The 25,106-nt window shown below is 41.0% G+C and overlaps 1 protein-coding gene across 3 annotated transcripts in view; it reads left to right on the top strand.

The window, feature by feature from the left end:
* ATP9B (ATPase phospholipid transporting 9B (putative)) overlaps nt 1-25,106 on the top strand; it is a 323,289-nt gene that overhangs the window by 49,916 nt on the left and 248,267 nt on the right. For all 3 annotated transcript variants that reach the window (XM_056521396.1, XM_056521395.1, XM_056521397.1), the window contains exons 6-7: nt 6,549-6,607; nt 12,336-12,387. In XM_056521396.1, the coding sequence (XP_056377371.1) occupies nt 6,549-6,607; nt 12,336-12,387 (111 nt within the window). The remainder of the gene's footprint in view (nt 1-6,548; nt 6,608-12,335; nt 12,388-25,106) is intronic.

Raw genomic sequence — 25,106 nt, 5'->3', positions numbered from 1 at the left:
GATCAGTTTTACTGCTGAGAGCTTTTAGTTCTATCAAAATACACATATCTTATTGGTTTTAAAGGAATTGGAAACAATTTAGACAATGTGTGTAGAGTAATTACACTTTAGACAATGTGTGTAGAATAATTGGATCTAACCATACAAAAGTCTATGAAACACTAGTCAAGATTACTTTAAGAACAGTGCTGTTCTTTTTCTCCAAATAAAAATAAAGGACATTAAATGTAGCTCAAAGTTTGCTTTATGTATTTGAGTGTATATAAACTGATAGGGGAATTTATCATTAGTGGTAGAAGCTTTTTCTTTTCTATATGTTTCTATATGCAGTGAGTCATTTTGCGTTTTTGATTAAAAAGCAAGTAGTCTATTTTTTGTGTAATTTGAAATGCATTTTGCAGTGCATACTAATTTATCATGTGCATGTTTTTTTGCACTAATACGTTTTTTTGTAACGCAAAAATACACCATCAAAAAGGACACGGAAAGTGTTCTACCGAGACAGCTAGGGGATACAGGAGCCGTCCCTCAACACTGCTAAACTAAAACTACTCCCATCATGGGACAGAGTATGTCCTATGATGGGAGTAGTTGTAGTACCACAGCACTGAGGAATGGCACTTGCACATCCCCCGGTTGTGGGTCTCTTTTGGGACAGTTAAGACTACTACTCCCATCATGGACAGACTCTGCCCAGGATGGGAGTTATAGTCCAGGGGCTGAGGGGCAGATCGCAGCAGGTCATTCTTCAGAGACCCGCTGCGATCCACGTTTATTAACTTTACAAGCCAACAGCACTTGCTGCTCCACTGCGCTCCCCGCCGGCTCGTGTATACAGCTGTCACAATTCATAATCCCCACCGCCGGGAAATGGGAGCTCTGATTGGTGAATAGATATTCAACAATCAGAGGGACTCATTTCATAATCCCTGCTGCCGGGAGACGGGAGCTCTGATTGCTATTCACCAATCAGAGCTTCTGTCGGTAGGGATTATGAATTGTGTCAGCTGTATACAGGAGCCGGCAGGGAGCGCAGTGGAGCTGCATGTGCCGCCAGCTTGTACAGTTAATAAATGCGAATCGCAGCGGGTCTCTGGAGAATGACCTGCTGCGATCTGCCCCTCAGCCCCTGGACTATAACTCCCATCCTGGGCAGAGTCTGTCCATGATGGGAGTAGTTGTAGTACCGCAGCGCTGAGGAATGGCACTTGCACATTGTCCAGCTGCGGGACTACTTTAGGACTACTATTCCCATCATAGACAGACTCCGTCCATAATGGGCGTTATAGTCAAGGGGCTGAGGGGCAGATCGCAGCAGGTCATTCCGCTGAGACCCCCTGCGATCAGCATTTATTAAGTTAAGAAGCTGGCGGCACATGCTGCTCCACTGCGCTCCCTGCCGACTCCTGAATACACCCCTCAGAATTCATAATCCCTGCCGCCTGGAGACGGGAGCTCTGATGGTTGAATTGCTCTTCAACAATCAGAGCTCTCGTCTCCCGTCGGCGGGGATTATGAATTACCGTATTCCCCGTCTCGAGCCGGCGGGGAGCGCAATGGAGCTGCATGTGCCACCGGCTTGTTAACTTAATAAATGGGGATCGCACCGGGTCTCAGCAGAATGACCTGCTGCGATCTGCCCCTGGACTATAACTCCCATCATGGACAGAGTCTGTCCATGATGGGAGTAGTAGTCCTAACTGTCCAAAAAGAGTCCCGCAGCCATGGGATGTGCAAGTGCCATCCCTCAGCGCTGCGGTACTACAACTACTCCCATCATGGGACAGACTCAGTTGCATGATGGGAGAAGTAATCCAAGGGTAGAGGGACAGATCAAAAGGGGGTCTAACTCCTGAGGCCCCCTTCAACGACCTTTACTGCTCCACCCCCCTAGTGATGATGTCATTACGGGGAGTAGCTACACTGTCCAGGCCTGAAGCCAGGGTGGTAAGTATGGCTCTGTTCTCATTATGCGTTTTGCATAATGGGAACAGCCTTTGTGGCAGTGTGTTCTCAAACAGGGAGACTCGAGCTGTTGCTTGACTACAGCACCCCCATGATGGGAGTTGTAGTTTAGCAACAATTGGAGGCTCCCTGTTTAGGAACACACTGCATTATGTGCGCTCTCCCCAGGGGAGAGCGAAAAAAATGTACTAACCGATATTTCTTGTTTTTCTTTTCTTCTCATTTCAGATGCGTGAATGTGGAGGACTACGTCAGATTCCGTGGACCAGCATTTTTTTTTCAATAAAATGGTTAACGAGGGCTGTGGCGGAGTGTTTCTTTTTCAATAAATTTTTTTCTTCAATGTGTCATGTGTTTTTTATAATAAAATTTTCAGGCTTAGTAGTGGAAGCCGTCTTGTAGACAGAATCCATTACTAAGCCAGGGCTCAGCATTAGCCCCAAAATCAGCTAGCGCTAACCCCTAATTATTACCCGATACCCACCGCCGCAGGGGTACCTGCAAGAGCTGGTAGCAACAGACCTGAAGTGTCAAAAATGGCGCTCCTGGGCCTAGGTGGTAACAGGCTAGTGTTATTAAGGCTGGGGAGGGCCAGTAACAATGGTCCTCGCCCACCATGGTAATGTTAGGCTGTTGCTGCTTGGTTGGTATCTGGTTGATACTGAAAATAGGGGGAACCATATGCGTTTAAAAAAACAAAACAAAAAAACGTTTGTGGTTCCCCCTATTTTCAGCATCAGCCAGATACCAACCAAGCAGCAATAGCCTGACGTTACCAGGGTGGGCGAGGACCATTGTTACTGGCCCTCCCCAGCATAAATAATGCCAGCCTGTTACCACCTAGGTCCAGAAGCGCCATTTTTTACCCTCCGGGCCTGTTGGTGCCTGGTCTTCCCCGAACCCCTGTGGCGGTGGGTACCGGGGTAATAATTGGGGGTTAACGCTAGCTGGTTTTGGGGCTAACGCTAAGCCCCGGCTTAGTAATGGATTCTGTCTACAAGACGGCTACCACTACTAAGCCTGAAAACTAAATTATAAAAAACACGACACATCGAAAAAAAAAATCTATTAAAAAAAAAACACTCCCCCACAGCCCTTGTTAACCCTTTTATTTACATTTTAAAAAACGCTGGTCATCGTCGCAAATCACTGAATCTGACGTAGTCCTCTGCATTCATGTATCTGAAATGAGAAGAAAAGAAAAAAAAAATTTGTACATTTTTGGTGCTCTACCCTGGGGTGTTCCTAAACAGGGAGCCTCCAATTGTTAATTGCTGCCTACTGTATCTTGTATATACAGTCATCTATAGACAGCTGTATATACAGGATAGCGCACAAAGACTTAACCTAGAACTGCTTAGCACCCCTGTATACTATACAGCCAGCAGAGGTAAGTAGTGATGCTCTGCACCCTGTATATGTATATGCTATTCATCACTCCTTACACTCTGTGGACCGGGTGCTCTGCTTCGAACCCACAGAGTGGTACCCTGAAGGCAGTGAAAAAATTGCCACAGGATACAAAAATCACTGTTTCCACACACCAGGAAAAATGCTAGAAAAAAAGGAAAAAAAAAAAAGACAAAATGCAGGAAAAAGTTGTGACAGTTTTTCTGGAATTTTTGCTGGTGGACAAAAAACCTCAATGGAATCCGAGCCTCAAAGCAATAGAACAAAATCAGTGTGTCCTCTTTTCCTGTGAGGTGCAGCTCAGGTGTAAAATGGAACTATGTGGAGATTTAGAACTTTGCACAAAATTTATCATGTGCCTTGCACAAGTATGGTACATTTGGCAATTGCAACAAATTTAGACCAACCAAAACGATCTTCAAAAAACTTCTACCTACACCAACATTGATACATTTCCCCCATGCTGTGTAATTCAGAAAGTCTCATAAACTGGTACTTGTTACCAGGGCAGAACTACAAAAAGTCCAAAAGCAGAAAGTCAAGCACCTGTTTGGACCTTGTTTGAGTCTCATTATTCTGAAATTAGTATATTATACACTAGGTCATAAGATTCACCAAGAATTAGAAGCATAAGATGAGGAAAAGGATTTACTGTAAAGATTCCTTGTGTAAATTTTATGTGCCAGACCCAATGTCACCCATAACAATAATAGCCGGTTCTACAACGGAATATTTTTTAGTTTTTACCAATTGATGTTATTCTTCAGATACTGAATGTAATCCCAACCTTTATATTACTATTATTATTATTGCAGTGTGAGCAGACTTCATGATGCTCTCTACAACAGCTGTAGTAAAAAGCATTAAAATGTATTATATAATAACTTATCCACTATGTAATATTTTTAGGAGATGGGAAAAGTGTCAAGAAAGTTTTCTAGAGAAGGTTACAGTTGTAAACTTCCAAAACAGCTAGCAATCCAGTAAGGCCAGATTTACATATGTCTGGCCATCCAGCATATTTACCCACCAGCATGTTAGTGTCAGATAAAAAAAACATTGCATGCAGCGTTTTTTCCATGCCGCACAACCATGTTGAATAAAAACTGTGGTGGGGTCACTCATAGGTCCCACTTTGTCCAATTTAAAGGGATACTCCGGTGGAAAGTTAAACTGATTTGTAAATGACTTCTGGACAGTTCCTAAAATGGACAGAGATGTCAGCATAGAGCACTGTGGTCATGATGTCAGCAGAGAGCTCTGTGTTCCAAAAAGAAAAGAATTTCCTCTGTAGTATTCAGCAGCTAATAAGTACTGGAAGCATTAAGATTTTTAAATAGAAGTAATTTACAAATCTGTTTAACTTTCCGGTACCAGTTGATAAAAAATAATAAAAAAAGGTTTTCCACTGGAGTACTCCTTTAAGCTTATGGAGAACTGGATGGAACACTTGTGGAACATTTCCAACTGAGATGGCTCCTGGAAACCTGGCCTACAAGACCATGGTGCTGGTCCAGTTAGTTTCCATTTTTCATGTTATTAACAGCAGCTGAATCCAGAGCTGTAACCTTCACTATATGTTACTAAGGCTAGGGAAGTTATGTTTTATACTTATAATAACGTGTGCAGAGAGCAAGCATTGATCTTATCTAGTGGATAGGCAGTAACTGAGGGGGAAATCTTTATGGTGGTCTAGTCTGTACATCTACCTAAATTGTAATGATGATCTTTGAGACATTGTGAGCTGTCATGGTTTATGTTGCTACAAGAACATGAACATTTTATTTACTTAACCACAAACTGAATAGAACATTCAGTAATATCATTCTGTTCTCAATTATTTCCTAATATTGCTTTCATTTAATAAAGAATCTCTTACCTTACATTATAAAAAAAAAAGAGAATTTGTTTTGTTGTGTAAATCCATCAATTAGAAATGTTTCCTGTGTGTAATTAGTCATTTAATTGTCTTATCATTATATTGAATGTGTACCTTAGTTGAAAATAAAAAAAAATGCCATTTCCTTACTTGTTTTAAGTATTCTGAAGCCATTGATATTTGCAGTAATAAGAATATTTTGCCCAGCTGCCCCCTATGTTTCAATGTCACTGCTCCTTGCTGTTCTTTGGTTTTGTGTGGGTGCTTAAAGGGGTACTCCGGTGGAGAATTTTTTTTTTTTTTTTAAATCAACTGGTGCCATAAAGTTAAACAGATTTGTAAATTACTTCTATTAAAAAATCATTATCCTTCCAGTATTTATTAGCTGCTATATACTCTTTTTGGATTTCTATTTTTTTTTCTGTCCATGTTGCTCTCTGCTGACACCTCTGTCTGTATCAGGAACTGTCCAGAACAGGAGCAAATCCCCATAGCAATCCTTTGCTGCTCTGGACAGTTACTGATACAGACAAAGGTGTCAGCAGAGAGCAACATGGACAGAAAAAAAAATTGAAATCCAAAAAGAGTATATAGCAGCTAATAAATACTGGAAGGATAATGATTTTTTAATAGAAGTAATTTACAAATCTGTTTAACTTTATGGCACCAGTTGATTAAAAAAAAATGTTCTCCACCGGAGTACCCCCATATTTTCAATGGGAATCCTTGCAACAGTAGATTTCAGATGCAGATTGGAGTGTCACATCATAGAAAAAAGAATCTGTATTTCTGCTGTGGATTTGGACACTGATTCGTAGATTAACCACCTTGAATGGAGCCGTCTGTGTGTGGTTCCTGGTGTGGTTTTTGCATCAAGAAGTGACTCCACCGCAGATCCAGATTCCCATTCCATGTGGGAGCAATTGTGCTGTATAAAATATGCAGATTGCCATTAAAAGCATTGGAACACAGACTTGTATAACCCAGTGGATAATTTTGCCATACGACCATATTGTGACACTGTTCTGATGCTTGTAATGGACATCAGTGCAGACCTGCCCGGTACAGTTTTATACTGGGAGCCAGAAAAGAGACTGGAAGGAAATGGAGGACATGTGAGTATTTGATACATTTTTACTTTCTGTACCTCACAAATACTAAGTATATCTTGATCATGAGGACAGGTGTCTAAATTATATGTATGCACGTGATGTTGTTCTATGTCTGAATATATCTCTCTTTATTTGTCTGTGGATAGAACATCCCAATAAGATTGATTTTACTTTTATTATAGGTAAAGTGCAAGTGAAAAGTTCAGATATTCAAGTTGGAGACCTTATCATAGTAGAAAAGGTAACCGTTACTGTACATCCCACACCTTCTCTTATTGTGTTCAGTAAACAGCTGCACATAACCTCCCATATAGAGAGCTCCAACATGACACACAGGCACACACTAGCAAATGAGCTGAACTTCGCATTTGACTGGAAGGAGCATCAGCGGTGAAATTAATGAGTCATTTCAGAGGATGATCCATATGTTTACAACTACAGCAAACAAACAATCTGGGTGAAGTGTTCAATTTTCATGCCACAATGTAAAGCACCTGGTTATTTCTCACATCAGTCTAGCATCCTAATTACTGGTATGGGGAAAGCTAATGGTATATGGTGACTTATTGTATGTTTCTATTACATGCTAATAGATTTGAAATTTGATGAAACATGTGAAAATGATGACTTACTGGTTGAAGTAATGGTTGTGCACACTATTACGGCTTTTTTATGCAAATATAGAATGATACATCTGCAGTGAATTACTCAGTTTGATCTAATCCGTTGTTATATCAGGCCACATCATATTTTTCTGTTAATTTAATATCTATTATCAGCTTGTTTTACCTGTGCTATGTTCATTTTAAGTTGTTTAAAATAAACAGGAATCCTGTGAGTTTTTCACAGAAAGAACAGCATAGATAGTGCATAGCAATACACATTGGTATTGTTTCCAGAAAATATGAAAATCTGCTTGAGAAGGAGATGCCAGGCACCAGTGAAACAGGCATGTGTTATAGTCAACAGGCCGGGTTATAGACTGGAGAGACAGAACAGTATTAGCGGTAAGACAAAGGCGTAGTCTAGTACATGCAGGTGGTCAAGGCAGGCAGCACATGTTCAGGTCCACAATCTGGGTCAGTACAGTACAAAAGGGGTCAGCGAAATCAGAATGGAATTCAGTGGATTCAGAATAGCGCATCTTTGCAAAGAACCCTAGGAACCAGCAACACTCAGACAACAAGGAGTGGGCAGAGCTGCCTTATATTAATATAGGTGAGCAATGATAGGTAGGGGAAGGGTTAGATAAATGTGCACTGGTCCTTTAAATTTACCAGAATTGGCATGCATGCCCTAGAAGCCAGAAAGGGAACTTCAGCAAAGGAAGAAGCAAGGCAGTGGCAGCAAGGAGGAGCGACACAGGCACAACCTGGGAGCCCACATGGGTGTAATTGCAGAGATGCCAATGAGAGCCACCCCCCAGACGTTGCATGGTATGTCTGGTTGATGTTATATTGAAGGCTATTCTGGGAACACTTAAGTGATTACAGAGATAGCACAGTAGTAGTACAGTGCTTATCTCTCTCCATCAGTCTCATAGAGATTAAATTAGGTGGCCGCATGCAGGTGCTTGACCACTGCACCATTCAGGCAGGGAACTTGTGAACCCTGTTCCTGTGATCTGCCTGTTTAGATATGTGGGACCTCCAGCGATCACACTTATCCCCTGTGCTGTGGATAATATGTAGGGCAAACTCCCGGCCCACGGAACAAAATTTTGCAGCCCGGTGCCCTCCGTATTACCACGCTCCCCAGCGAGATTCTATCAGCAATCGCCCCACTAGCAACCACTAATCTTCATCTTTCAGTTGCGATCCGGCACAGCAGGGGTTAGCGTTGGGTGGTGCTGAGGTGACGTGCCGTCCACACTGAACTGGTGCGCCTCAGAAACGTTGCAGCAAGTTCACAGCACGCAGCCTGCAAACTACAGTACTGCCAGGGAGAAAAAGGGGTGCTGAGGGGTTCTAGGCTTTTGGGGGGGTGTTGCTGATGAATGATTAGGGTGCTACTGCTCTCTTTCCACCAACACTCCCCAACCCCCCCAGCATAATCTGTCAGCTGATGCTATTATCACAGGGGGTAGGGGGGAATGGGGGGGGGGGGGGGAAGATGTTGCTTGTGGATGACGAGGGTGCTACTGCTGGTGCGGGGTGTTGCTGGTGGATGATGAGGGGTGTATGATGGCGGCATTATATGTGAGGGGCACATAATGGGGGCATTGTATGTGAGGGGTGCATGATGGGGGCATTATATGAGAGGGGCGCATGATGGGGGCCTTATATGAGAGGGGCGCATGATGGGGGCATTATATGAGACAGGTGCATGATGGGGGCATTTTATGTGAGGGGTGCATGATGGATGCATTATATGTGAGGGGCGCATGATGGGGGCATTATATGTGAGGGGCGAATGATGGGGGCATTATATGTGAGGGGCACATGATGGGGGAATTATATGTGAGGGGCGCATGATGGGGCATTATATGTGAGGGGCACATGATGGGGGAATTATATGTGAGGGGCGCATGATGGGGCATTATATTAGAGGGGCGCATGATGGGGGCATTATATTAGAGGGGCGCATGATGGGGGCATTATATTAGAGGGGCGCATGATGGGGGCATTATGTGAGGGGCACATGATGGGGGCATTATATGTGAGGGGCACATGATGGGGGCATTATATGAGACTGGTGCATGATGGGGGCATTTTATGTGAGGGGTGCATGATGGATGCATTATATGTGAGGGGCGCATGATGGGGGCATTATATGTGAGGGGCACATGATGGGGGCATTATATGTGAGGGGCACATGATGGGGGCATTATATGTGAGGGGCACATGATGGGGGCATTATATGTGAGGGGCACATGATGGGGGCATTATATGTGAGGGGCACATGATGGGGGCATTATATGTGAGGGGCGAATGATGGGGGCATTATATGTGAGGGGCGCATGATGGGGGCATTATATGTGAGGTGCGCATGATGGGGGCATTATATTAGAGGGGCGCATGATGGGGGCATTATATTAGAGGGGCGCATGATGGGGGCATTATATTAGAGGGGCGCATGATGGGGGCATTATATGTGAGGGGCACATGATGGAGGCATTATATGTGAGGGGCACATGATGGGGGCATTATATGTGAGGGGCACATGATGGGGGCATTATATGTGAGGGGCGAATGATGGGGGCATTATATGTGAGGGGCGCATGATGGGGGCATTATATGTCAGGGGCGCATGATGGGGGCATTATATGTGAGGGGCGCATGATGGGGCATTATATGTGAGGGGCACATGATGGGGGCATTATAAGTGAGGGGCACATGATGGGGGCATTATATGTGAGGGGCACATGATGGGGGTATTATATGTGAGGGGCGCATGATGGGGGCATTATATGTGAGGGGCGCATGATGGGGGCATTATATGTGAGGGGCGCATGATGGGGGCATTATAAGTGAGGGGCACATGATGGGGGCATTATAAGTGAGGGGCACATGATGGGGGCATTATATGTGAGGGGCACATGATGGGGGCATTATAAGTGAGGGGCACATGATGGGGGTATTATATGTAAGGGGCACATGCGGCCCAGCTTCACCCAGCCGCTACCTCCGGTGGTCCCTAGATAATTTGAGTTTGTGACCCTAATGTAGGGGGTGGTGTTCAACATGTTTGTTTTGTACATTTTTATTGCATTTTACCAAATTCTGTTATGGTTTTCTTTTTTTTGTGATGGTTATAATAAACATGATTGTCACTGTATTCTCACATATGGGACTCGATTGTCTTTGAAAGCATTCTTTTTATGTCACAGCTAGTATTACAATCAAAAAGCTTTAGTGAAATGAGCAGATGTATAAAACATCTGTAAATAGCTGAATGCACAGTGTGCTTTTGCAGCCTTAGGTCAGCCTTTTGCACTCTCTATGAATTGGCTCTGCTAAATAAAAATACACAGCAAGAACATCTGTTACACTTCTGCGATCTAGCAGAGTTTTATGGGACTTTTCTTATGATGTCATCATGTTGCTTACCAGCAGATTGCATTGTCTAGTAGCCTGTGGCTCTTTACTTCAATTATCTACATATGACATGCTATATCAAGTGTTATATTTCCTCTTACTTTGGCACCTTGGCAATTTGGAATTGAGGGTGTAAATTACGATAGACTGTGCAAAGAACAGCATTTGAAACCTGATGGATGTTGAAAATTGCTTATATTTTCATGGATTGGGATGCCAGACTGCTTATTTTCCTTTTTTCTATGTCATTGAAAGGGGCATTCCTGTAAATGACACCTCTTGATTCCATATGACATTTTCTGCATGACTATTTTGTAGATTTTGAGTTGGATTTACTCTATGCTCATTGTATGTGGCCATGGACCAAAGTGTGAATATGTGGTCCTCGTTTAGTTTATATTTTTATTTATATTTGATAAATTTACATAGTGCTTTAATATTCCACAACATTGCTCTTGCATCAGTCACCACCGCAAATTAAATTCCAGATGCATTTTAATGTTAACTAAAACCTAGGACACTATTGGTACAAGGCAGCATTGCAAACCTTTGAATCACTGTTCTGCCACTTTTATAACAATAATGTGGCAGAGGTGCCAGTCAAAAGTCTGTCTTTCAAATAGGACATTAGGACATATGGATGTCATAGTCCTTCACTCAGGCTTCCCTCTCTGAGTCAGAGTGCAAAGCAACTTAAAGGCTGTGACCCTTGCTGTTTAATCGGTCTGTCTGTGTGTCCAGTGCAACTTTGGGCAACTTTTTGTTTTTAGGCAGGTCACATTACAGTGTGGATATGATTACAGCAATACATCATTTAAATAAATTTTATTTTACACTTTTACGTCCCCCAAGTGAACTATTTTTAACCATAATGTTGCAGGGGTGCCAGTCAATTGTCTGTCTTTCAAAAACAGTGCCACACTTGTCCACAGGTTATGTGTGGTATTGCAACACCTCCCCTTTTACTTTGCAGGATCTGAGCTGCAACACCATGGACAGGGGTGTTGTTTTTTTTTTAAGAAACAGACACATTGGCCCTTATTTACTAAGAGTGGAGTGTAAGTTTCTTTGTGGGTTTTAATTCCCTACAATTTATTTTCCACAGTAGTTACTAAGGTTTCCCTACATTTTCCACTTTCCCTACATTTTGCTTTTTTTTACACATGCTCTGATCTGTGGAGTTTTCCTCAGCTCAAATCCACCACATTTTATGTGGAAACCTTAGTAAATATGTGGTGTTTTTGTGAAAATGTTGGGAACACGCCCCTTTTCAGAGACCACGCCCCCTTTCCCTGGCAGTCACACCCCTTTTCGGGTCTTCTTAGCAAAATGGAGAGTTAGTTGGAGTTTTTGCAATTCTGACGCAAATTCTGGCGCAAAATCTGGGGCAGACAGAATTTCTGGCGCAATGCGACAGAATCTGGCGCACAACCCGACAAAACATGTCGGGTTTGCAATAGTAAATGAGGGCCGTTGTTCTAATCATGGACAACCCCTTCAGTTTGAAATGTTTTTGCTTTGTACATGTACATGTCTAGAATATTTTAGTAAACAAGTTGCTCTTTAACAAAACTAATATTTTGTCTATTTTGGAAAGCATAGTGCAAGCCTGGTGCTGTCAGTGTGCGATTGTTACTATTACAATTTAGCCCATTTTACCCAACCACCTAAAATAATCACAGTCTCCATTAACAGTCATAGTCTGTCCAGACGGTTCACCAATTGGACGTACCTGAGAGGCTTAACTGTTACTTATTTATTGTATAATTTTTTTAAATATTGATTTCTAAATTGCAAATGCAGAATATAAAGTACTTGGATAAATCCTATTTTAATTGCATTTCAATCCTGTTTGCGACCTCTGGATGCTAAGACTATAGAGCATATCTAGATCAGAATAATTTTTTTATGCGTACATTTATTTATTTCCAGAATCAAAGAATCCCAGCTGACATGGTGTTTCTGAGGACCTCCGAGAAAACTGGTATGTCAGATTTCCTACTGATACAAAATAGAGACTTGATCACCAAATGGGCAGGCTTTATCAAATAGCTGTTATGTTGGGGGCAGGGTGGATACTGCTCCATAGTTTCTGAATAATTCTTTTTTTTAGATTCTCAAATGTACATAATGTAACTTGAGTTGTCAATGGTTCTTTAGGTTTTACTGTGTTTAAGAAAAATATTAAATGTGGTTTACGTTTTGATATGTTAGTTTGGACAAAATTCTTCTGCAGACCCACTATAAAGAACGTCTCAAATAGATAAAGTCTGGCACTCCAGCAATTCCTAGGTTTATATTCACTCTGTTATCAGGAAGGCTTCGGTAATCACTTGAATCCAGCACGTAATGTTAAGGTATTATCGGTGGTGCTCTATTGCTGAATGGTGAACGATCAACAGGGCTAATGAATACGTCGAAAAAAGAAACAATGGCGACTCACCAATACCAGAAAGTTCAGTCTTTATTCATCACAGATCCATGTGCAGACATATACACTGAGGCAGGGAGCAGTAACGGAGCTAGCAGGAGAAAGGAGTCAGCGCGACGCGCTGACTCCTTTCTCCTGCTAGCTCCGTTACTGCTCCCTGCCTCAGTGTATATGTCTGCACACGGATCTGTGATGAATAAAGACTGAACTTTCTGGTATTGGTGAGTCGCCATTGTTTCTTTTTTCTACATATTCATTAACACTATAAAAAAACATCTTAAATCATACGTCCATTCATTATTTATAAAGGCATTCAGTGTTAAAAAAGAACAAAAGATCAGAATAATGACAAACTACATCACTCTTTTCCATGAGGTTAGTCTGGTATTGCAGTCCAACCTGAAGTGGATGGGACTAAGATGCAATTTCCGTTACAGTCCCTAGACAAGTGCGGTACTTTGTCTGTACAAATTGCAACATCTGCTAAAATTTGTTTCCCAATAAACATTGTGACAGACTGTGACTCTGCGAGGGAGATGGGAGTACAATATTTTAATCACTAATATGATAGACCCCAGCTTGCTTACTGGAAGGGATGAAAAAGGGAAACCTTTCTCCTTCCAGCTACTTATGATGTTCAGTGTAACACTATACAAAGCACATTCCCTCTTCTACATCACTCTGGGATGAAAACTTTGGGCACATTTATGGACATTTATCAACGGATTTAGTCAGGTTTTCTTTACTATAATTGTCGCAAAATTGTCGCAACTGCAACTACGCGATTTTTGACTGGAAAGCGAGAAAAGCAAGTTTTCCAAAAATTAACTACGTAGTAATAATTTTAAAATGGACTACGGGTAGTCAGGTATTTATTAACTGCGACAGTTGCAACTGCGGAAAAAAAAGTCGCAACAGGGTTAAAAATTGACTAAATTTACTCCAGCTCAAACATGGAGCAGAAAAAGCTACTACCAAAGTAAAAAAGGAAAAATTGCTTACGTGAAAGAAAATTATCAACAGGCTGAAACCAGTTGATAAATAAGTCACACATAAGCAAAAAAAAAAGTAAGGAAAAAATGGCTAAAAAAAAGGATACATAAGCAAACATTGATAACTGTCCCTCATCGTGAATAAAATAACATGCTGCTGTGTATGTACAGGCGATGCAAACATTGACCTATGATACAAGTGGGATTCAATGAGCTGAATATGTTTTGTTAGTACTGGATTTACGGTGACACAACATCATATGTTGCGGTTGTCCTTCACATTCTTATGAAAATTCTTTTAAAATGCATTTACTGGAGACTACATCTGTAGGATATACTTGCTTAGTAGAAACCATTCTGTTTCTGTGGCGTTTTTTTTTTTTTGTTTGTTTTTTATAAAGTAAAAGAAACTGCATACCTCAACTGTGTTTACCAAATATTGTTGAATAAAGACTCCACCTATCACCGTAATGTTCAGCTCTTACAGTATAAGGGTGCACACCATGTTTTCAGGCTATGGCTGCCTGATCTGGCTGGGGGAGGGGAAAACCATGTGCTTCCGTACCCCAGCCAGACCAGCGCTTAAAACCATTGATTTTAATGAGCCGACTGTAGTCATCTATTGACTCCGGTCGGCTTACTTTCGACCCGTATCCGGTTTTCTGACTGGACCTAAAACCGTAGTATACTGCGGTTTTAAGTACGGTCAGAAAACCGGATACGGATCAAAATAAGCCCACCGGAGTCAAGCGGTGACTATGGTTGGCTCATTGAAGTCAATGGATTTCAGCACTGTTCCAGCTGGGGTACAAGAGCGCATGGTTTTCCCCTCCCCCAGCCGGATCCGGCAGCCATAGCCTGAAAACGTGGTGTACATGCACCCTAAGGCTGTGGAATAGATATGTACACTATATGGACAAAATAATTGGGACATCTACACATTACATCCCATACTAAATCCATAGAAATTTCTGTGCTGATTTTACTGCCATGTGAGGTTTGGAACACATTTCTTGAGTCACCAGAGCATTAGGGACTGTTATACACTTTGAGTCTCGGCACTTGACTACTCTGCTTGTTGCTGTATTTCCCAAATGCTTCCTCTTTTGAATAATACTGCTCATTGTTTATCATGGAAAAAATTCACAAACTGACCTGTTGCAGTGGTTGCATTCTATTACAGTACCACGCTGAAATTAATTGAGCTCTGTACAACATCCCATTCTTTCACAAATGTTTGTAAATGCAGACTGCATTGGAAGATACTGGAAATTGATGAAACGTCTCAATGATTAAGAGGTGTTTCCCAATAAATTGTGTCCATATAGTGGGGGGAAAAAACAGTAGAAGTTTTTGAATTTGCCACTGGTTTGGCCATATATTTTAGGTGACTATACCCTTTCAATTGAATTGGGGAATCCACATTTGAATTTGCATTAAAAATCACATGCAGATTTTAGACCATCTAATATTGTGTTGGTATGTCTTTTGCAACTAGAACAGCTCTGACCTTTTGGGCCAAGGACTCCACAAGACATATGATGGTTTTGTGGCCTGTCTGGCACCAAGACATTATGACCAGGCCCTTTAAGTCCAGTAAGTAAGGTGGGGTCTCTCTCCATGGGTCATTCAGGAATTGTATTGCTGTTAAGGATGTAAAATAAATTGTATGTGACAAGGTATAGGTGGGTAGGACCTGTCAAAGTACCATCTGCATGAATGCCAGGGCCCAAGGATTTCTAGAAGAACATTGTGCGGAGCCTCACACAGCAGCCACTGGCTAGTCTTCTTCCCATAGTTAATTCTGGAGATATCTCATTCCCAGGTAAGTGATGCTCTCATGCCTATTTTAGGCACTTCCGGTGCTCAAGGGTCAACAAGACCACTGGGTCTGCAACTCTGCCCCATAAAAAACAAACTATGATGCACTGTGTGTTCTGACACCTTTGTTCTTGTCCGTCTTAAATGTGTTTGCAATTTGTGCTATAGTAGTTCTGTATGATTGTATCAGTCAAGCTAGCCTTTGTTCCCCACATAGTCAGCCATGGGCCCCCATTTCACTCAGCCATGGGCCCCAATTCAATGGTTGTCCTTTCTAGGGAGCATTTTTGGTGGGTACTATCTACTGTATACCAGCAACACTGCACAAGACCTGCAGTTCTCAAAATATTCTCCCAATTATCTTGACAGCAAAAAGTCTGGTCAGAGTTGCTCAGTTCCTTATGTTTACCCATTTTTTTCTTCCAAAACATAAGCTTCCAGAACTTACTGTTACCTTACATTCTAATAACTCTTACCTCTTGACAGTTGTCATTGTAGAAAGATAAACAATGTTTTTCACTTCGCCTGTCAGTGGATTTAGTCTGTGTTCATAATGTGTATTTTTGTTGGGTTTTCAACCATTTTTTGTTTTAATTAGTGAATTGTTGGAAGACATAGGAGTTCACCAACTAAAACAGGAGAAACTTTAAATGTTAAAAATGCAACAGAGACGCACAGCGTGAACGTAGCCTTAAAGGGTTACTCCGCTGCTCAGCGTTTGGAACAAACTGTTCCGAACACTGGAGCGGCATCAGGAGCTCGTGACATCATGACGTCACGCTCCACCCCCTCAATGCAAGTCTATGGGAGGGGGCGTGACGGCTGTCACGCCCCCTCCCATAGACTTGCATTGAGGGGGCGGGGCTATTATGTCATGAAGGGGCAGGGCTATGATGTCACGAGCTCTCGGCGCCGGCTCCAGCGTTCTAAACAGTTTGTTCAGCGTATTACCCCTTTAATACTATGGTTGATCCCTATATATTGATAATTGCTCAGATTTATCAAACTGTGTGACAGAAAAAATAGAGTGATTTTCCCCCAGCAACCAATCACAGCTCAGCTAACGAGCTCTGGTAAAGTGAAACCTGAGCTGTGATTGGTTGCTGGGGGAAAATCACTCTATATTTTTATCTCACACAGTTTGATAAATCTGGGCCAATGTGAATATTCTTTCGTTGTGGTGGAGGAACATTCCCTTACTGAACCCACTGGTATGGTTCCTCATTGCTATTTGCTACACAGGCCAAGGAATTAGTACTGGGTAATGGAGTTTTCCTCGCGAGGGTAGAAGACTTATAGAAATGGCCATTATGTTTTGCTAGTACCATGGATATGGAAGCTATCTGGGTGGAAATGCTCTTTCTTTGATCGTGGTTATACTGAATAAAATAAAGACGACTTATGACAATAATAAAGATTCCAGCAAACTGAAAATAACAGGTGCTTTGGGAATTTCGTAATGCTTTAGTAGCTTTATGGTATCGAGTTTAGAATTTAGAAAGTTTTCTTAAGTAGTGATGTGTAGAATTCACCGCTTTGCTGTGAAGAATGACAAATGACTAGAGTGAAGTTTTGCACATACAGCCAGATAAACTTTTATCTGCGGGGCATGAACAACTGCCAGCAATCTGTCCAAACCGCTTTAATCTGTTTCCTTACCTCAGTTCCCATTTCAGTTTTTACGTTTGATTCTACTCAGCCTGGAAATGTTTTGACACCTATTTTAGGCTGCTGAATAATATTGCCCTTTTTGTAATCCAGCCATTGTTTTAAGCTGTAACCTCACTCAAATGCTAGATAGGTAGAGAGAAAACTTTCACGCCAACTTTTCCTTTATCACAGTAAATCATCTTGTTAAAGGGGGAAAACGTCTTTGAGGATTAGTCAAAGGACTGAAAACAAATTTGCAATTTACATAATGCCACAGAGCAAATAGCTTATTCAGTGTTGCTGAGAGATAGCACAGAGCAGTTAAAACAATTGGAAATGGCAATTCACAAATGACACTCACTGATGCTAGCATGGGTTTTGTCAGGTTAATTTGACACATTAGAATACAGTACATGATGGTGTCACAAATGCAAACCTCTTAGGCTAAATTCACAATTTGGGGATTTGCAGCAGTTTTACAAACAAATTTGCATAGGTAAAATCTGTAACATATTCCAATGCAATAAGAGGGGATGATAATTTACAACTAATCTCAACCACATTCTACATATATTTTCTGTGTGGTGGAAAAAACGAGCTTCCTGTGGATCTTCAAATCTGCAGGTTGTCAATCTTTTTGCAGGATTTCATGCAAGGGTATGATCACACGTAGCATATCCTTAGTGGATTTCCTGCAAACGGATTGCTTGCCATTAACCCCTTAAGGACATTTTCACCTTAATGCGTACCCGTCATTTTTTTTAATACATCACTCAGTACCTAATCCTAACCATGTACATCTAATTTTTATGTGTCTAGCACCTTTATATTATTTTTTTTATTACACTTAGTTTAGCTCACTAGTCTGAAGTAGGGGGCATGGCCTCGCTGTGCAGGTGTCCGCCCCCTCCCTCAGTATGCTGTCTGCTCACATCTCCCCTAGCATTAGCAAAACTACAACTCCCAGCTTTTCCTCACTGAGACAGTAGCGGGACACAAGCTGACAGTGGGAGGATTTTTCCTCCAGCTGTGAGCCCTGCACTCACAGCTGTCAATCAAGGAAGTGTGTCCATGACATAGGTGATGATGCATGGACACAGCAGGACTAGTATGTGTCCAAGCAGACAGGGGGGCAGTTGTTTGACTGGCTAATGAAAGCAATTGCATAACCTTTTGGTTTTGCATGCTTTACAACATATTAAAAGTTTTTGTATCTGACAGTGCCCATTTAAGGACGCAGCCAATTTTATTTTAGCGTTTTCGTTTTTTCCTCCTCGCCTTCTAAAATTCATAACTCTTTTATATTTCCATTCCCAGACCCATATGAGGGCTTGTTTTTTGCGTGACCAGTTGTACTTTGTAATGACATCACTCATTTTACCCTAAAATGTATAGTAAACCCAAAAAATGTTAACGAAAATCATAATTTAGCAGATTTGGGGTTTTTTGTTTTCGCGCTGTACACTTTACGGCATTATATACATGTTTTCTTTATTCTCTGGATCAATACAATTAAAATGATACCCATGGTTACATACATTTCTATTATTATACTGCTTTTAAAAAATCTCAAACTTTTTTTTACATAATCAGTATGTTTAAAATTGCTCTATTTTGACCACCTCTAACCTTCTTATTTTTCCATATTCAGGGATGTGTGAGGGCTCATGTTTTGCGCCATGATCAGTAGTTTGTTTTGGTACCAGATTTGTGTATATATGTGTCTTTTTGATCGCTTTTTATGAATTTTTTTGCAGTTTGGTGTGGCAAAAAAGCCGAAATTTTTTACTTTTATTTTTTTTTTATTTTTTTTACATTTATGCCGTTCACCGTAGGGGATCATTAACATTATATTTTTATAGTTCGGACATTTACGCACGCAATAATACCAAATATGTTTATTATTTATTGTTATTTTTTTTACGCTTTTATGTATTAAAATGGGGAAAAAGGGTGGTTTAAAACTTTATTGGGGGAGGGGATTTTTCACTTATAATTTTTTTTTTCATACATTTATTTTACACTTTTTTAGTCCCCTTTGGAAACTATTTATAGCAATCTTTAGATTGCTAATACTGTTCAGTGCTATGCATAGGGCATAGCACTGATTAGTATTATCGGTGATCTTCTGCTCTGGTCTGCTGGAAGGCAGATCAGTGCAGAAGACTTCGGGAGACGGACAGAGGCCATCTTGGCTGATCTGATGGCCGCGGGCGATCAGATCAGCCATTATAAGTGCTGCACTGCCGCAGATGCCGTGATCTGCATTAATCACGGCACCTGAGGAGTTAATGGCAGACATCAGGGCGATCGCTGATATCTGCCATTACCGGTGGGTGCGCGGCTTCTGACAGCCGCCGGGAGCTGCTGGTAATGAAGCGAGTGCAGCTCCTCCTCTCATATCACAGCCACGCCGTAAATGTACGGCACTGTGCGCTAAGAGGTGCTATGCAGCGCTTTACATTTACAGCGCATGACCTTAAGGGATTAAAGTTAATGGCCCTGATTTACTATTGTAAATCCAACATGTTTTGTTGGGTTGTGCGCCAGAAATTCTAGTTGCAGCAGAATTTGCAGCAGAATTGAAAAAAACCTGACCAACTCTTCATTTTACTGAGAAAACATGAAAAGGGGGTGTGGTCGCCGTGAAAAGGGGCATGTCTCTGACATTTTCACAAATTTACTAAGGTTTCCACTGAAAATGTGGTGGATTTCAGCTGAAGAAAACCCAACAGCTCAGAGCTATCTCCCATGGATAAAGCGGTCCGCGAAACACATGTCAAGGGTCTGTGAAGTGGTCTGTATTGTGTGCTTTTACCTTTGCAATTTATGTTTTATGGATCTTGCATGTTCTTTTGCTACCTCTCCTTACTTTTCTGGGGTTACATTGGGGCTTGTGTATATGGTTCCTTGTCTCTCTTCTATCTGCCTGACCCTGTCTTTGAGTCTGTTTTACCTACAACTCACAATCTCAGCACGCTCACTATACTGACCATATCACATTTGATTCTGTCATTTGTATACCTTGTTGCCATATTCATGTATTATGTATTTTAATCATGTTCATAATTTTAATGTGCTTTCAATAAATATATATTTTTAATGACTACAGTTTTAGTGTAAGAATACATTTTTGGGTTTTTGCTTTCGGATTATACAGTGGGGTAAAAAAGTATTTAGTCAGCCACCAATTGTGCAAGTTCTCACACTTAAAAAGATGAGAGAGGCCTGTAATTTTCATCATAGGTATACCTCAACTATGAGAGACATAGGGGGAGATTTATCAAAATCTGTGCAAAGGAAAAGTTGCCCATAGCAATCAATCAGATTGCTTCTTTCATTTTGCAAAGGCCTTGTTAAAAATTTAAAAAAGCAATCTGGTTGCTATGGACAACTGGGCAACTTTTCCTCTGGTCAGGTTTTGATAAATCTCCCCCCCATAATGAGAAAAAAAAACTCGATAAAATCACATTGTCTGATTTATTAAAGAATTTATTTGCAAATTATGATGGAAAATAAATATTTGGTCAATAACAAAAGTTCATATCAATACTTAGTTATATAGCCTTTGTTGGGAGTGACAGAGGTCAAACATTTTATGTAAGTCTTCACAAGGTTTTCACACACTGTTGCTGATATTTTGGCCCATTCCTCCTTGCAGATCTCCTCTAGAGCAGTGATGTTTTGGGGCTGTCGCTGGGCAACATGGACTTTCAACTCCCTCCAAAGGTTTTCTATTGGGTTTGGATCTGGAGACTGGCTATGCCACTCCAGGACCTTGAAATGCTTCTTACGAAGCCACTCCTTCGTTGTCTGGGCGGAGTGTTTGGGATCATTTTCATGCTGAAAGACCCAGCCACGTTTCACCAGGAGGTTTTCACTCAAAATCTCACAATACATGACCTCGTTCATTCTTTCCTTTACACGGATCAGTTGTCCTGGTCCCTTAGCAGAAAAACAGCACCAAAGCATGATTTTTCCACCCCCATGCTTCACAGTAGGTATGGTGTTTTTTGGATGCAACTAAGCAATCTTTCTCCTCCAAACACGACGAGTTGAGTTTTTACCAAAAAGTTCTACTTTAGTTTCATCTGACCATATGACATTCTCCCAATACTCTTCTGGATCACCTCAAGGCTTTCTAGCAAACTTCAGACGGGCCCGGACATGTACTGGCTTAAGCAGTGGGACACGTCTGGCACTGCATGATTTGAGTCCCTGGCTGCGTAGTGTGTTACTGATGGTAGTTTTTGTTACTTTGGTCCTAGCTCTCTGCGGGTCATTCACTAGTGTGGTTCTGGGATTTTTGCTCACCGTTCTTGTGTTCATTTTGACACCATGGGGTGAGATCTTGCATGGAGCCCCAGATCGAGGGAGATTATCAGCGGTCTTTTATGTGTTCCATTTTCTAATAATTGCTCCCACAGATGATTTCTTCACACCAAGCTGCTTGCCTATTGCAGATTTAGTCTTCCCAGCCTGGTGCAGGTCTACAATTTAGTTTCTGGTGTCCTTCGTCAGCTCTTTGGTCTTGGCCATTGTGGAGTTTGGAGTGTGATTGTTTGAGGTTGTGGACAGGTGTCTTTTATACTAATAACAAGTTCAAACAGGTGCCATTAATACAGGTAACAAGTGGAGGACAGAGGAGACTCTTAAAGAAAAAGTTACAGGTCTGTGAGAGCCAGAAATCTTGCTTGTTTGTAGGTGACCCAATACTTATTTTCCACCATAATTTGCAAATAAATTCTTTAAAAATCAGACAATGTGATTTTATGGATTTTTCTTCTCATTATGTCTCTAATAGTTGAGGTATACCTATGATGAAAATTACAGGCCTCTCTCATCTTTTTAAGTGTGAGAACTTGCACAATTGGTGGCTGACTAAATACTTTTTTGCCCCACTGTACTACACCGAGGATTTGCCTTCTATTTTGGACAATGTTATAATAGATTTTTCCAGCTCAGAGCATGTGTAAAAAAAGCAAAATGTAGGGAAAAGTGCAAAATCTAGGGAAACCTTAGTAAATGCCGTGGAAAAAATTGTAGGGAATTAAAACCCACAAAGAAAACTACACTGCACTCTTAGTAAATCAGGGCCAATGGGTTTTGCTTGCCTAATTTCAGCTGTGCTATCCAGACTACGAGCTTCCTTATCCCTCCTGTGCCTCGCATCTCCTCAGCCACCTGTGTGGTCAAGCCATGCCAGGGGTAGCGACCTGGGTGCCGCCTGCCGCAGCAAGTCCATCCCGCTTTGCGGAGGGCTCTGGTGAAAACCAGCGGCACCTTAGGCTCCGCTCCCTGGTACGGTCCGAGTCATCTGCCACACAGGTCCAGCGGATCCACATCCACCGAGGTCCCTGTCTTCTGAAAAGTGTTACAGCCGTATACTGTAAGTTTATGGGATGGTTTTGGTAACAAATATACAGAGTGGGGAAGAGAAGCATGGGACAGCATTCTTCTCTCCCCACTCATTCTAGTGATCAGTTGGGGTCTAAACACTGGACCCCTACCTGTCTAAACCTTTACCATGTCCCTAGAACATATTGGAATTTTTTTTTTTTTTTTATTTTTTTTTTAAATAAATGACGGGTGCACTTTAAGACTTTACTTCTGGATCAATGTTATCTGCGCTGTGTGATAGGAATATCGGGGTACTCTATCTCCAACTTAAAAAAAAAAACACGACTGTCATTCCATCCTACTGATGTAACAAAAAAGTGAATACCTTTATTGTATATTGGTTCCATCCTCAACCCAACATTTACTCTGTATTCAACCAATCCACTTTAACCACTTAGTCACATTAATCCCCTTCAGGCTTTTTTCTTGTTCTACTGCAATCTATCCATCTCTCCACTACTCTTCAGACCTATAAAGGCAACCCTAAAGGGGTACTCCGGTGGAAAACTTTTATTTTTAAATGAACTGGTGCCAGAAAGTTAAACATATTTGTAAATTACTTCTATTAAAAAATCTTAATCCTTTTGGTACTTTTTTAGCAGCTGTATGCTACAGAGGAAATTCTTTAGTTTTTGAATTTCTTTTTTGTGTTGTCCAAAGTTTCTTTGCTGACACCTCAGTCCGTGTCAGGAACTGTCCAGTGTAGCATAGGTTTGAAATGGAGATTTTCTCCTGCTCTGGACAACTCCTGATACGGGCATCAGGTGTCAGCAGAGAGCACTGTGGACAACACAAAAAAAGAAATTGAAAAAATAAAGATTTTAATCTGTAACACACAGCTGCTAAAAAGTACTGGAAGGATTAAGATGTTTTAATAGAAGTAATTTACAAATCTGTTTAACTTTCTGGCACCAGTTCATTAAAAAAAAAGTTTTCCACCCGAGTACCCCTTTAACCTTGTCTCAAACTTTCACTTCAAGTTAGTACTACAGAGTTGTTCTGCTATCTGTTTAACCTAACCAAAACCTTATGTTTCTATTCCTCACTCTTTTTAGATTGTCTTATGTCTATGGTTCCTTCTGCATCTTCCTCAATTCTGAGTGTCTGCATTAGTAATGTAAGCATGTTTGCTATGATAGTTGTACCTGTTTTGCGGCTTTTCTTTTGTAGATAGTATTGGCTGCTTTTATCCTTTTCATAGTTCTGTATGATATCTGTATGGCTGCATATGTCTTGTAGCCAACGTAAACATGTTAAACTAGTGAACTGGGTCCCGCAGCAGTATTTTATTCTTCACGTTTAGATTATGACTTTCTGAAATTCAGGCCCTAATTTGCACACAAATGAATCTTTGTTTGCAGGCTGCCAATATGCGTTTCCTGCGGACTCAACAAGTGATTTGAGACACGTATCCGCTTTAATTAAACCGTACTGTTGCTGCATTTAGATATATTCCATAAAGTATTTAATACGACAACATACTGCTTAAACACAAACGTCAATAAAGAAATCCTCAAATATATGCAGTGTGATCAAGCCCGGATTAAAAGCATCTGTGCTCCTGTCAATAAAGAATTGTGATGAGTTCAGTGGTATCATATTGAAAGTGTATTAATACGCGGGATCTGATTGGCCCATCAGCTGATTGTTTAAAATGTAAATGAATGTGTTGATGGATCCGGTGACTGATGGCTTAAATTCCAATTAATCAATCGCTTCATCAGTTTCCTAATTCAGATCAAATATCTCTTGAGTGAACATAGTTCCTTCTGTGGTATTAGGAGAAATGAATGCTTTAGAACTCATTTTCATCAATCTCTTATAAATGTCAATATGCTTTTCTCTGTTGTCCCAGGTGATGACATTATAGCTTCAATGTTTGCAATATATGACAGCTCTTTTTATTGGTTGCTATCAAAGCACTTTCTGACACCAGACTGTGCCCTATAATGCTTCTTTGACACTATGCTCCACTACTGCTTAGCATTTTTATGCACAGCCATTGAAATGTTTTACAAATTGAAGTTAGTGGTATTTGATATACATAGTCAACATCTTTATTCTCCGTTTTTACCCTATTTCTTTTTCCACCGTTACCGAGTCCTAGGCAGATTCCAGCAATTTGACATATTACTATTCCAGCAATTTGACATATTACTACAAAAGCTTATCAATGAATGTATCAACACATGACACAGGCTTTTCTGTGTGACACTTATACCTGATGATTGTAATTTGATTGCAATGAAAACCATCGTTTCCTGACAACTCTTGTCAATTATACAAAATAAAATCAAGTATTCATAAGTAGACGGTAACAGGATATAGACAGACAGATTTAATAATTCAGTTTTACTGAGGCTTAACTGGCGTTTGTTGTATCTAATGTTCGCCGCTGTAAAAAATTTA

This window comes from Hyla sarda, chromosome 5, assembly GCF_029499605.1.
Source record: "Hyla sarda isolate aHylSar1 chromosome 5, aHylSar1.hap1, whole genome shotgun sequence".
NCBI lineage: Eukaryota > Metazoa > Chordata > Amphibia > Anura > Hylidae > Hyla > Hyla sarda.
The sequence above is the reverse complement of the archived record's forward strand: the minus strand, read 5'-3'. Positions and strand labels throughout refer to the sequence as shown.